Here is a 13314-nt window from a genome sequence, read left to right as displayed (position 1 = left end):
TCCGGGGCATAAAATTTCCGTGTATATTCACATATCGATTGTCTGCGGAACGAGAGCAGAACGGAAGAAGTTACGTTTCGTCATTGACGGCCGACGATTAACGTCCTCATGTAAGCGATCGGTGATGCGTTTCGCGATCGCAAATTCGCCAGCAACAAGCGTTAAAGTCGTTCCTTCGATTACCCGAGAAACGAACGATTTCGAAGTCCGCATTCGCGAGACGAGCCGCGACGGTTATCGATCTTTCCGTCGAGATAACGAATGTGGAATAGGTACGAGAAAAAGAAGGTTTCTAGGAGGCCTTGATTTATATCGCGTCGATATTTTCCGCAGGTCTCAGTGTTTCTTAATTCGAGGTTTCTCCGCGTGCTCGCCGCGGGGGTAATTCGATTTCCTGGCGATTCGGTTGGAAGTAAATCAGAGTACAGTCGCCGGCAAAATTCGTTGCTAGGCATTGTCATAATTTCCATGAGATGCATCACGCGGATTGTTGCGCCGTGGATTGTCCTCGCCTTTGCGAAATCCGTTTTATCTTACAATGCTGCTTGCTCACTCACTCATGCGCAATTGCCTGTCGTTGGTTACTTTGCGGTATGTCGCACATACATATTCATTGTCGTGTTAAATGGTACGTTATCTAAATTCAATCGATCAATTCTGCTTTTCAAGCCACGTTTGATGCTACACTTATAACACATATAGTAAACGTAACGTCATAACGAATGATAACGAATAATAACGAATAAACAAGATATAAATGATATTTTCCTCTTTTAATGCCGTGCATATAGTTATAAATAAAATACATGTAACTATTCGGACAAACAAATTTATGAAACCTTACTCCATTACATATGGTTAAAACCGTCGATCTCGACCTCATTAGGAGAACTCTAAGTGTCGGCCTTTCCGACAGGTTTTTCGACCACCTATATTCGAGAAACGAAATCGGAACCATATCAAACCGTCCCGAGGAAGTATCCTTATCATAGTCTTTGCAAAGCGACCTCGGGCTGCGGCGGGCTGATAACAAAAAGATCGATCAACGGCAATGTAAAAGACTCTTGCCGCCATATCGGAACGAGGAAGATTCGTGTAAGTTGCAAAATGTGCCTCGTTATCTGTTAGGCTCCAGTGACCCTGTTGGAGATTATTTAAATTTTTTGACCATGTCGTTAGAAACGATCGCATTGCCATGCTCGTGTAAAAACGTACCAGCCCGCTTATATATTATATGAGCGATACGTAAATACAGCATATTAACTTTAATACTGCAACTATACTGATATTAATCATTTTTTCTAACAATTGCGCAATATTCAACAGTTGAGGATGACTTTCATTCAGAGATTGGCGATTGCTTTTTCTCGGCTAAACATACAAGCGAAATTTTTCGCTTTGGCAGGCGATAAACCACAGTGATCCTGCAAGATAATTTTTGTTTTCCTATTCTGTATGGAATTAATTCGAGTTCTGATTGAAATATTACATATCACAAAATGTATTGTTCTCGATACAACAGGAAGAACCTATATCGCTCTGAAAAGTTTCTTACGCGAATATTTTTTTCTTTTATATTTTTTCATTGACATACATTCTCCCTTACTTTCGCGAGTTTGCCACGACAAACGGAATTTTCGAGCAATGTACGCTCTTACTCCTTTCCGTTGGTATTCCAGCCTTAGACGATTGTCGAGAAACGATTTGAGCAAGTTTAACCTCGCTTACTTTGGGGCCCGTCCAGCACGTACGAGCACTCTTACCCTGTCCCTGGGACTAAGGTGTTCCTTCGCAAATCCGTCTGGCTGTCCAGCGGGCGACGAGCTGAATACCAATTTCCAATTTGTCCAGGCATATCGGCCGGGCGCTCAAGGGCGTGACACAAATGCCAGATGCAATCAGTGGATTGCGAAGGAAGGCGTTCTTGAACGCAATCCTCGTATTAATCCACGATCATCGAATGTGGTTCTCCGCCTCCCTGGCTGCCAAAGAAGAGATGTTTATCCAGCTTGTGGTATTGTTTCCATATTTCCACGTTCTACATGTAAAAACTTGCTGCTAACTTCGGCTTTCCCTCGCACTTTGCTCTATTCCCACCTCTTCACGATATTCATTATATAGAGTGATATTGATATATATAAAAAAATTGAAGAAAACCGCGACCGTTAACAGTTTATAATCATCCAGTAGTGTTAGGGCATTCTGTGTGATGTTGACACCGGAAGCGTGTTATGTACAAAGCACAAGACGATCCTAGGTGGAGGTGAAGGAAATATCGAAAAAAGATATCGATCCGACGTAGCAGCGAACGCGAAACGGGATTCGCTCGGTTTTCTTTGGACCGTCCGCCCGCCTCAATATTGTCGCTATCTCTTGTATACAGTTGCCGCCATATTCCGCGGGAAGCCGCCATATTACCGGAAACTTCCACCCCCTTTTATGTTGGCTTGTCGCGGACCGTCTCCGCGAAAACTACCCCCATAAAAGTTGACGACTTAAATCGCGGGGCGTATGCCCCGTCAGGGGGAAGAGAGAAACCTTAGATACCACCGTGAAGATCCTCGCGAGGCTTTTCCACGTATTCTGGTATACGTCATTTTATTTTGGATAGTTAAACAAATAAATGTCTTAAGGAAGAAATATAATTTTTCAAGATAATCCTGTCTTTTCAAACTCATCTCTCTTATTCTAATATAATGTATTCTAATGTATTATTACCGAAGTCACAGTTACGTATGTGTGCCGTTCGAAAATAAAGCAGTTAACGCATTAAATCAAAATATCTCTGCGTACCTCTCTCAGGTCGCGAAAAGTCTCGATCGTCAACCGGTGACAATTATCGAAATCGCGAAAAGAAGGAACAGTATATAAAATATCTCGCGCTTTCCATCTCGTATTCAGAAATGCGGCTTCGTGTGACGAACGCAACGCGCTTGAATTTACAGCCGTCGTCGCATCGGAGGACTTTTCCAGTGGAATCGTCGTGAAAGACATTCGATTACGATTCCACGAGACTTTATCATCACCGTCCATAAATTCTGGACTCGCGCAAAAGCAATCTGCGCCGGTGGTGATCCTAATAACCGCCGCACAGCCATTCGCTCGGAGAAGGAGAGTCGTAATCCTAACCGAAAGATACTCGGCAGAAAAGAAGACGGGAGAAAAGGAACGTTCGAAGTGGCCGTAATGAAGTAGACCGAGATAAATATGGAAAGGAGGGCTTAAAGTAAATGGTGACCGGCCGCGGAACCCGCCTCAATATGCTCGAGAGTGTCTCTCGCTGACGCGGCGCTTCGGAATTGAATGTGCGGCAGATTAATTCAACACCGACGTCTACAACGATTGATGACGATGCACAGTATCGATGGAATTCCGCTACTATTTTGGTCAAAACGTACTCTTTGAATTTCCTGAAAAGAAATCTCACGGAGAACGAATGAAAATTCACCCGAAAGAAAACTAGTTAAAATACCGCCGCTCGCAAGAGTCGCAAGAGTGTGGATGTTTCACTTAAACCGTAAAGTAAACTCTTAATCCGTACGCGTGAATATTTCAGTCGATTAAAATGAATCTGATTTCAATGCCGTTGAAATACTTCAGATTCAAGTTTCAATTTCGAGTGAAAGTATCCAATCAGAGCGGAAAAATTCACTCCGCGTATAAGTGGGAAGTCAGTCGGCCGTCAACTTTCTTTTCGTGTGAAATTTTATTCGAGGGAATTTAAAGAGCACATTTTTAAGAAAACTTTTGAAATGTGTCTGTCTCTTATGATTATTACTTGTAATGTTTATGAATGTAACGGAATTAAACGGGATGTTTAAAATGTCGCTTATAGTTAAAGCAGCACTTTTACGTCAAAAGTTTGATAGAATGTGCACGATTATTTCCTTAGAAAGTAACGCGACGTTTGCGATTTCGTCATTTTGTCAATAATATTTCGAACAAACAACAACGAAATATGGAACGATTTTAAATGAAAATACGCGGATTCTCGGTATCGAAGTATTCAGCTCCTGTGGCTAATATGAGCGATATATGTATGAGGCCGCGATATGTAAGGGGCAGGGGTGCATAAATATGTGCGTATGCGTCACCGCGCGCATAAGTGCCGATGAGGGGGATTTGTAAATGATCTTAACGTTTCGCGTCAATCACTTACGCCGTTCCGATACGCGCGAGCACGCTCAGACATATAATTCAATTTCTCCACTTATTCCGTGTACGAATATTTTCGTGTCGGCAAATCGAAAAACAAACTCGTACGCATAGATTATTTCAAAAGAAGATCGTTCCGTGCTGCAAAGGAATTACCGGCAGACCTGCTATTCGGCCACTTGAGAGGCGAATGTCGCCTTAATTAACGATATTACAATTCTTGTCGCTGCGTCAGCAAAATAGTACTAAAAGGTCTTTTCGGTCAGACAAAAAGCAGATTTCACAACTTATGTTGTTTCTCGCGATCTCGAAAAATACACGCACACTTAGCCGGACAGGATATTTTGATCGGGGGGAAAAATCGTTGACTGAATGCGACGCGACGCGAAAGGATCTACGGGGATCTAAGAAGAGGTATATCGCTCCGATGATATATACCGGGGGTACGTTGGTAAGGTAAAGTTCTCTCAAGACGCCGGAAAGCGCGCGCAAAAAGAATCTTTCGGAAGACGCTGCGGCGGCGGCGGCGAGAAGGGGCGAAATTACGTCAAAAGTCTCGAGAATTTATCGGTGCACTTTTTAAACTCCGCCTTCGCGCGATTAGCATATTATTTCTATGGAAGCCGGCCGCGGAAGAGGGAGTGCGCGGCGCGGCTCTCCTCTATATCGAAATGGAAAGGGTGGGGAGCATATCAAATATGTTGATAAATGATCCCTTTGAGCGATGAATAGGCGGTGTCGGGTTCTATGTATCCTTTTTCGTCAGCGGCCAACATTTGAATGTCAGAAGGAACGCCGCAACGCGCGCGCGTTGCCGTTCTTTCGATCTTTTGCCCCACCGAAGGTATCAAAATCACACACGAGCGCCGCGTTATAGATCCGCCTTCGCCGCCACTACTTGAGCAAAACGAAAGAGAGCGAGAGAGAAAGAGATGTTACGTGCAAGTAGATATCTGCGAGAGGAAATTTACTGAATTTTATACGACATAATTACTCCCGTGATAGTCGTCATTCTGCACGATACCGATATCATGATGATTAGCTAGAATTATCGAAAAAAGAGGGAGTGTAATGCGAATATACACCGATACATTCGAGTTCTTTTGATCCTAAATGCTCGGAGAGCCAGAGTAGAAGACCGGAAGTCGCTTCAGATCGGGCATTGATGCAAAACAGCCGTATTTCCGTTCCGCCAATCAGTTCTGACCGTTCGCCCTTTGATAATTTGCATACGATTTGTCAATAAGCACGAAATATAGCGACGGTTCGGAATTTTTGGCGCAGAATATACTATATTGTAAAACATACACACATAGATACACACACATACACATTGATATATCGCACGCCTCGCGAATTAAACGCATATTTCAATAATCGTAACCGTTAACAGATTTCGCGATATTCGCGTCCGCACGTTGATAAATGCGCGAGATTAATAGCCAGAATTTAATTAACATAATAAAAGGAATATTACGGAAATGCGATGCAAAAGCGCGCAAGCGAGACGATAGAATGTTAAAGCAATTTGTGCCACGAAAAAGAAAAGAAATTATACGCGTATATGATTACCTCGGTTATCTATAACATATCAGCCTATACAAAATTACCTGTCTTTCTTAACCTTGGCTATTCTACAGGTATGCCAAGTTCCCTCGAAATCGAAGGCAAACAATTCTCGTTTCTTGTAAATTGTATTTGTGGTTAAGTTATACTGCAACCTCGATGTGATCACCAAACAGTGGCGGCACGTAACGAAAATTTTAGGATACAGAAACGATGGTACGATTCGCTGCATTCAGTAAAATATGGCCAACAATATGCTTGGCGCCACCTAGCCGTGTCACGATAAAAACTCGTTAGATAATGCAGAATTCATGAATTCGATATCCGACGTACGATATTCGAGCCTTGCGGTTCGATATCGACTGTTGGTATCTCCTATACTCTCGGTATTAAATTAAGGTTCGTCAAATATCGGTAAAAGACGAAGACATCCGATATAATAAACAATTGAACACACCTGGAACAGATGTCCGTGGCGTGCGTCTTGACGTCCTGTGTTCTCCATCCTAGCTTTCTGATCCGGCATCCTGGATGTTCCTCGTGGTAGTCTCTTCCCAGACAAACATAACGTCTAAAATCGGAACATAAGACGTTTAAAAGACTCTTCAAGACGTCTTATATATCCCGATTTTAGATGTTGTGTTGCTAGGTCGTGACATTAACACTGACACTAATACACACGTAGATACGACTAGTTCGTAGTTCAATCCGAGAGTTCGTAGTTCAATACGAGAGTTCGTAGTTCGATTCGAAATACTTTAAGACGATGAGAATAATAGTTCAATGCATCGTCACATATATTCCGCGGTATTTGCGTCGCCCAACGGCTCGGAACGCAACACCTCGGTCGAGGAAAGGTACATCACACACGCGAGTGCTTACCAAAACAATTGGCAAAAACACGATTAACGCGGCGATTAATGCGAATGTACACAATACACACGTAATCTCGGTAGTCGCGATACCATACAATCGACACTTTCAAGACATTCTGCAGTCTCACCTCAAATTTATCAACGGCTTCTTCTCGCTTACATTCGAACTGCCGTTTCCTCGCCGCGGCCATCTTGACTACCGAAGTCAAGAGAGAGAGAAAATATATGCACGAAATTTTTGCACAATTTGTACACGTTAAAATAGAAAAATATGTCCAAGAAACAACACTTAAGACTAAATGAACAGATTTATAACATATTTTACTATATTTATTTATTATGGATTGTGACTCTATATTTTTGATAAGAAATATAAATTTCTATTTGATACGCAATATTATCGTTGTATACATATAACTGTGAATCTTACCGTTACAACTCCTTCCTCTTCGTTGGAGGACCTTTCTTTTGAATTCCCAAAAATTTCATCCAAATTTCCTCACTGACAAAATTCCGCCAATAAAGAATGATAATAAAAGGATTGTCGAAAAGAACGAGTTTACTGCTTTATTTACCCATTAATCGTATTATTTATCAAATATTCAATATTCATTTGCACATGCTCTATCTGCAGTCGAGTTACAGGGAAAAATCGTGAATTTCATTGAGGATAATTTCTCTACTTGGGCGGGCAAACGGTCCTCGTGTCCGAGAAAAAGTGCAGACTCAGCACGTTGACCGCATTCAGAGTGTACACGCTCGGCTTTCTGAGGTTGCAATTAGACACGAAGAGCTCGGCCATCCTCGCGATACTGTCGCACTTCATCACGCAGGCCGCGCCGTTCACGGCCGCAGGTCCGCCTCGGTCGCTCCTCGAGCTCGGATCGAACATGTAGAATTTGCCGTAGTGCTGCATCACGGCTACCGCTATGTTGGTCGTGTGCAGTATCCCGGCGCAGTTGGTACGGAAGAACATGCTCATCGCTTCGGACAGATCGTAGACATGGAGTATGCCCGCCGCTGTGTGATTGTGGACATGAACGGTGACGCGGAAGTCGCCCACGATGAAGACGGTGAGCAGCTCGCTGGGTGAGAGGTTCCTGGCGCCCGGACGCGCCACCCGGGCGCTGTCCGAGTGCAGCTGGTCGCCGTATTTGAGCACGGCGTCGATCAGCTCAGCCGTCCACGTGGACGGCACGTGCAGCAACCCCACGACGATCGCGACCGCAGCAATCGCTGTACTCTGTAGACCCCGGCTCTTCGGACTGTAGACGTGATGATTCATGTGCAGAGTGCCGAGTAGAACGCCGAGCTCCTCGTCCACGATGACGTACTCGCTGAGCGGCTCCACGTTCGGTGTCTTCTTCGCGGAGATGACCGGCGCGATACTATCGATGCAAGGTCGGAAGCCGGCTGGACACGGCAAGGGTTCGATCATGGTAGTCTTTATGATCACCCGACAGATCTCGAAAGGCCCGTATTTCTCTCGCTGGTTAACGTTGGCGAAGATAATGTCGTATAAGGGTTCCATGCAAGCGAACCACATCACGCACGAGGTGCCGTCGGCGTCCGGCAGACCCTGATCGCTTCGTGCCCGTGAGTCGTACATGAAATAAACTCCCAGATCTTTCCAGATGGCGATCATCCCTCGATCGGTCACCAAGATGCCGGCGCGGTTATTCTGGAAGAATGTCCGCAGGCCTTCCTCGAGCAAAATCGAAGGGGGAGGTGGCGTCCGTTCTCGTTTTACTTCTTTCTTGTCCTTGACGGCCTTTTCTCCTTTTTTTGGCGGTGCCTTCTTCCTCTCCCCCGGTTTCTTTTCCTTCGTTTCCTCGAGAACAGGCGCGATCGCTACCTGACCGGTCACGATGTTGGGCTCGACGTCGGCGGTCAGAACGTTGACGCCTTTCAAAGAAAAATTATTCGATACACGAACTAACCGGTTTACTTGGCTGAAAATGACGGAAAATGATGGAAGGAAGGGAGACCTACCCACGTAGAATACCCTGATGATATCCTTCGGCTTCAGTCTCGACTTGGTAGGTCTGGCCTTCTTCGTCTCCAGATGAACGCCGCTGCCGATCGCCAGAATCTCGTCCATAGTCTTCTTCGTCCAGGTGACGGGGCTCTTGATGACCGACATGCCGAGCGCTACGACGCAATTCGCCGCAGTTTGCCGATTACGTAGCGTCTCGGGGAAGATGTCGCCGCCCTGGTGGTAAGTGCCACGCAGAATCGCCCGGGCCTCGCCCTGCAATCTTTTGTAGGCGTTCAAGGGTGGCAAATTCGTCGGCCGAATCCCCGGGCTGGGATCGAATTTCCACGGCGGCAGTTTGTCCCAGTCCAACACGTCGATCGCGGTAATCTGGTAGTCGCCTTCCTCTCCAAAATGACGCAAAAGATATTCCACGAGGAGACTCGCATTCCTGAACCTGAACAACCGCGGTGCCATCGACGTGGTCTCTTCCACGGTGATGGTGGACCAGTCGGGCACCAAAGCGTAATACGCGTCGTTGGCCTTCCATATGGCTAGATTCCGGTCTCTTCGCACGGTCAACGCACCGGCGTCGTGCTTCTCGAAGAAATTGTCGATTCCACTCCGCAGGTCTTGAACCTTGGGCGATCTGCCGGTGAGATTACCCGCTTGCACACAATCCTTGATCGTCAAAGCGATGCGCCGTGTCGACAGGAAAAACTCGCTGATCATCTCGTTCACCAGAGGCACCGAACCCGCGCCCAGCCTCTCGACGCACTTCGAGTGGAGTTTGTCGCCCGTGATTACGACCTCGTCGAGGATATTCGACGTCCAGTATTTCGGCTGATACACCTGAAACCACGTTCATCATGTTGAGCGAGAAATAATAACATTGATGTAACGTTAGTTGGTATTTATTCGGGGTATTCCTCTTCGCGTCGAATACCATTGAAATAATCGCGACATGTGAATTGTTGAAGCCGAGCAAACCTTAGAGAAGATGATGGCCATCGCGGCGACGGCTGCGCTTTGTTTGCCGCGATTCGCCTCGCCAAACCTCTCGTTCGTCATGGTGACTGTACCGTTGATGTTCCAGACACCGTCCTCCAGTTTAGGGAAATGATGCCACAGGTCCTCCCCGGAAGTGGTCCTCTTCATTCGCCGAGCCTCGGCCGTCCGCGTCTCGTAGACGTTCTCCATCGTGACGGCGTCGATGACAAAGTTGTCATCACGTGTGACCGCCTGGATCGCGGCAGCCAAGGACGGCAAGTCGGTGAACCACATCACCGCCGCAGCCCCGTTCTTTTCAACGGGCTCGCCACGAGCGTCCCTGCCTCTGGGATCCATCGTGAAGAACACCTCGGCCTCCCTCCAGACCGGCATAATCGTCTCACCCTGACGCAGCAGCCCCATCGCGTTCTCCTTGAAAAACTGCTCCAGCAAGCTCGCCATCTCGGTCACTCGCCCGCTGACGACTTCCTCTTCGAGGCCGATCGACATTCGGTTCACTCCTATGTCGAAATCCTCCGTGATCTCCGACGGAAGAAGATAGTTCCTGGGCACTGCTTCTTCGGCCTCCGCCTCCAGCAAGTTCGGCAGGTTCTCCGTGGCGAGCCTGTCGCCGATCTTCAGAATATCGTCCACGAATTCGCGGTACCACAGATGAGGATTGTAGAGTCTCGTCATGGCCAGAGTCGTGAGACCGTTTGCAGCTTGCTGCTTGTTCCTCGTCTGCCGTTTGAACAGCGTCTCGTTTCCCTGATTAATGGCGCCTAAAAGCACAGCACCGGTGTCGCCCATGGCGGAATAATTGTTCAAATCCGGCTTAATTGGTATCTTTTTATCCGCCTCGACCTCCTCGTCCGTCATCGGCGCGCCGACGGAGACGCTCTTCAACTCGTGTATCGCGAAGTCGTTCCCACCTTCCCGCCCTGCGTTCATCTCGATCAGCTCCGCTAACGTTGAAACATCCAAAGCGCGCACTACGCAGGCGGTGTTCTCTTCGTTTCCTTCTGCCGCCTGACCCGAAGCGTCTCGAGGATTTGGGTCGAAGTAGTAATAAAACGTCTCCTTGTCCTTACCCGGTTCTTTATCTTTGAGCTCCTCTTCGGCTTTCCACACGGCCACCGAAAGATTCTTCGTCTCGACTATCCCGTATTGCTTAGCGTCGAAGAACTGACGCAATCCTTTCTTCAGGTTGAGTACTTTGGAGTCGTCGGGCGCTAATAAATCACCAACGACCGCTGCCTCTTCGACGTCGATCTTCACCTTGCTATTCTTCAGGTAAAAGTGTTTCTTCAGGTCCTGCAGGAGAAGCATCTGCTCCTCCACCTCCGCCTCGGCAGGTTTGCACCAGTCGTAATAAGCGTCGCCCTCTCGCACCGCCTCGTCGACGGTCTCGCTGCTCCATCTCGCCGGTGGAGTTTCCCTCGCGTTCACCAAAGCCACCACTGACATGGTGAGACTCTGTGCCCCTTGATTCTCCTCCTCGAACGACTCATCCACGTTGGAGATTCCGCCGCGCAGCACCCAGGTTTTACCTGCCATACCGGGCTGAAATTCGTTCCAGGCTCGAATGCCGGGCCTGTCGTCCATTATAGTAACGTGTCTGACGGTGAACCTGTCATTCTTCTTAGCCGGGTCGATGTTCTCGAAAAATAGCGTCACCAAAGAGTCCACGTCCGGAAATCGCGTTACACAGCAGCTCCCTTGTTGCAGCTCCTTCTTCTCGATGTCTGTCTTCTTACCCTTCTCGACCTTGGCAGCCTTCTCTTCCTTGATCCTCACGCCCATGGCGTCGCAAGAGCGAGGATCGAACATGTAGTAATAGTCATCCTGGCTCCAAACCGCCACCGCCGTGGAAGTCGTCTCGAGCACGCCGTCCTCGTACAACAGGAAGAACTCCTCCAACGCCTGCTTCAAGTTCAACACCGACGGCGCCTTTGAACTGATCGTACCGGTCACGGAGATGAGATCCACATTCACCACCAGCTTACGATCCTCCACTTTGACCCTCGCGTTGTCCAAGTCAACTGCCGTCATCGTCTTTATCAGCGGCTTCTCGGCCTTCACGTCGGCGTACACGGAATCGCCCAACGTCAGGATCTCGTCCAACTTGGGCCTCAACCACGTCTTAACCGGATGCACTTTCTTTACGACGACGGACATCACGCAGTTCGCCACATTCTGAGCACCCTTGCCTTTATACTTGTCGCTACCTTCGTGAGTGAAACCACGAAGAATGGCTGCTTTTCCAGGCAGCTCCTTGAACGTGGACGGCACGTTCACCCTCATCTCGTCGTAAGAGTAACCGGTGTCGAAATCGTTCCGGTTCACCAACGGCTCCGTGGCGAATCTGCGGTCGATGCTGTAGTTCGAGATCGTGATGGACAACGGCTCTTTGCGTATTCGAGCAGGTCCGCGCAGTCCCTCGTCCTTCGGAACCGGCTTCGTACAATCCCTCTTGTGCTCATCGACGTCTACCGGATTGATGGATCGTAACACGCTCTTCTGCACCACCGGGCCAGCGACCGTGGGACTGACGAAGGGTCGACCGACCTCCGTGACGCGTAATACAGTGACTCGGTCAATGCAATAACGGGAGTCGTAATGCGGGTTCACGCTCTTCAGCAGGTGATCGCGCAGATCGTCGAGGTACTTGAATCTCATCAGACAGGCTGTACCGCCAGGACGACGTACACCTGTCTCATCGCACGACGCCGGGTCATAGTAAAGGAAACCAGCCTCGGGAGATTGACGCCACAAGGCGGCGGAATTACCCTGCGCCGTGATCAGCCCTCCGGCCTCGTCGCTGCTCTGCAAAAACTTCCGCAGACCCTCCGCGAGGTCGGAGCAGCCGACAGACTCGCTGAAGAGATTGCCACGGATCCCACTGTCCTCGATGCGGATCAAGACCTTGTAGACGCTCACGTAGAACTCGTTGTGCACCAGGCTGGCCCTCATGTACTCGTCCGCCTTCACCTGGTTCCGCGCCATGCTCAAGCGGAATAGCTTGTCGCCGTACTCGAGCACCTGGTCAATGTGTTTCTGCGTCCACTCCTTTGGGCTAAATATTCGGCCGTAAACGAGAGCCACCACGGAGCACGGAGCCGCCTGGCGACCGCGGCTTCTGTACTTGAACCGGGGGTCGCTCATAGCACGGGAACCCCGAATTATGAACGATCGCGGCGTCAGGGCGCGAAAACGGTGCCATCGTTTTCCGAAATCGTAGCGTGGTAACATTTCCTTCTTCTCATCAGTCGGCCCCGCATCACCTTCGCCGACATCGCCGTGGTCACCGGTACCTCCCAATTTTGCCGGAGATACCACTTCCGACATTTTGCACCGTGATTTCTCAAGTAATTCGACGCGTTTTCTCCTCTCCTAAATGAGAAAGCATATTCAAAGGATTTAAGAGCACCCGACATAATTGCATTATGTGGCGATATATTGAATTCTTTTGCCTTTGGAATAAAATTACTAAAATAATGACATTATTTATACATTAGCGAATTGTTACGTCAGTTATTAAAGTTCAGTGAGGACTTACCTAACCATTAATCATCATTAATGAACAACAGAATAGTTCGATTGGAGTATATTTCGCCTTTTACTTCAAACTTTTCATAATGTAACAAAAATGATTGTGATACACAGAATTTTACTACGAGATCGTTTCACTTGTAAATTTACGAGGATGACCAAAATATGTGTGTAAAGTGAGGGTGACTACTGCCGAAATAA

At 47.8% G+C, this 13314-nt stretch overlaps 1 protein-coding gene across 1 annotated transcript; it reads right to left on the bottom strand.

Moving 5' to 3' along the window:
* Positions 1 to 7068: 7068 nt before the first annotated feature.
* On the bottom strand, positions 7069 to 12958 carry LOC106743037. Its single transcript, XM_014616523.1, has 3 exons — positions 9562 to 12958; positions 8589 to 9423; positions 7069 to 8501 (listed from the first exon to the last, which is right to left on the bottom strand). Exons 1-3 carry the CDS (start codon positions 12907 to 12909, stop codon positions 7276 to 7278), a joined length of 5409 nt encoding a protein of 1802 aa, XP_014472009.1. The 5' UTR covers positions 12910 to 12958; the 3' UTR covers positions 7069 to 7275.
* Between the last annotated feature and the right edge of the window lie 356 nt (positions 12959 to 13314).

The sequence above is a fragment of the Dinoponera quadriceps genome, unplaced genomic scaffold (assembly GCF_001313825.1).
Source record: "Dinoponera quadriceps isolate SergipeBrazil2010 unplaced genomic scaffold, ASM131382v1 scaffold848, whole genome shotgun sequence".
In the NCBI taxonomy this organism is placed as follows: domain Eukaryota; kingdom Metazoa; phylum Arthropoda; class Insecta; order Hymenoptera; family Formicidae; genus Dinoponera; species Dinoponera quadriceps.
This window is presented reverse-complemented; position numbering and strand designations above follow the sequence as displayed.

What these genes read in the sequence shown, in the direction of transcription:
- LOC106743037 (XM_014616523.1), bottom strand. Translation starts at nt 12,909, where the DNA reads ATGTCGGAAGTGGTATCTCCGGCAAAATTGGGAGGTACCGGTGACCAC. An exon ending in TGGCCATCATCTTCTCTAAG is followed by an intron (nt 9,424 to 9,561) that starts GTTTGCTCGGCT and finishes ACGTGGTTTCAG; the next exon opens with GTGTATCAGCCGAAATACTG. An exon ending in CATCAGGGTATTCTACGTGG is followed by an intron (nt 8,502 to 8,588) that starts GTAGGTCTCCCT and finishes TTTCTTTGAAAG; the next exon opens with GCGTCAACGTTCTGACCGCC.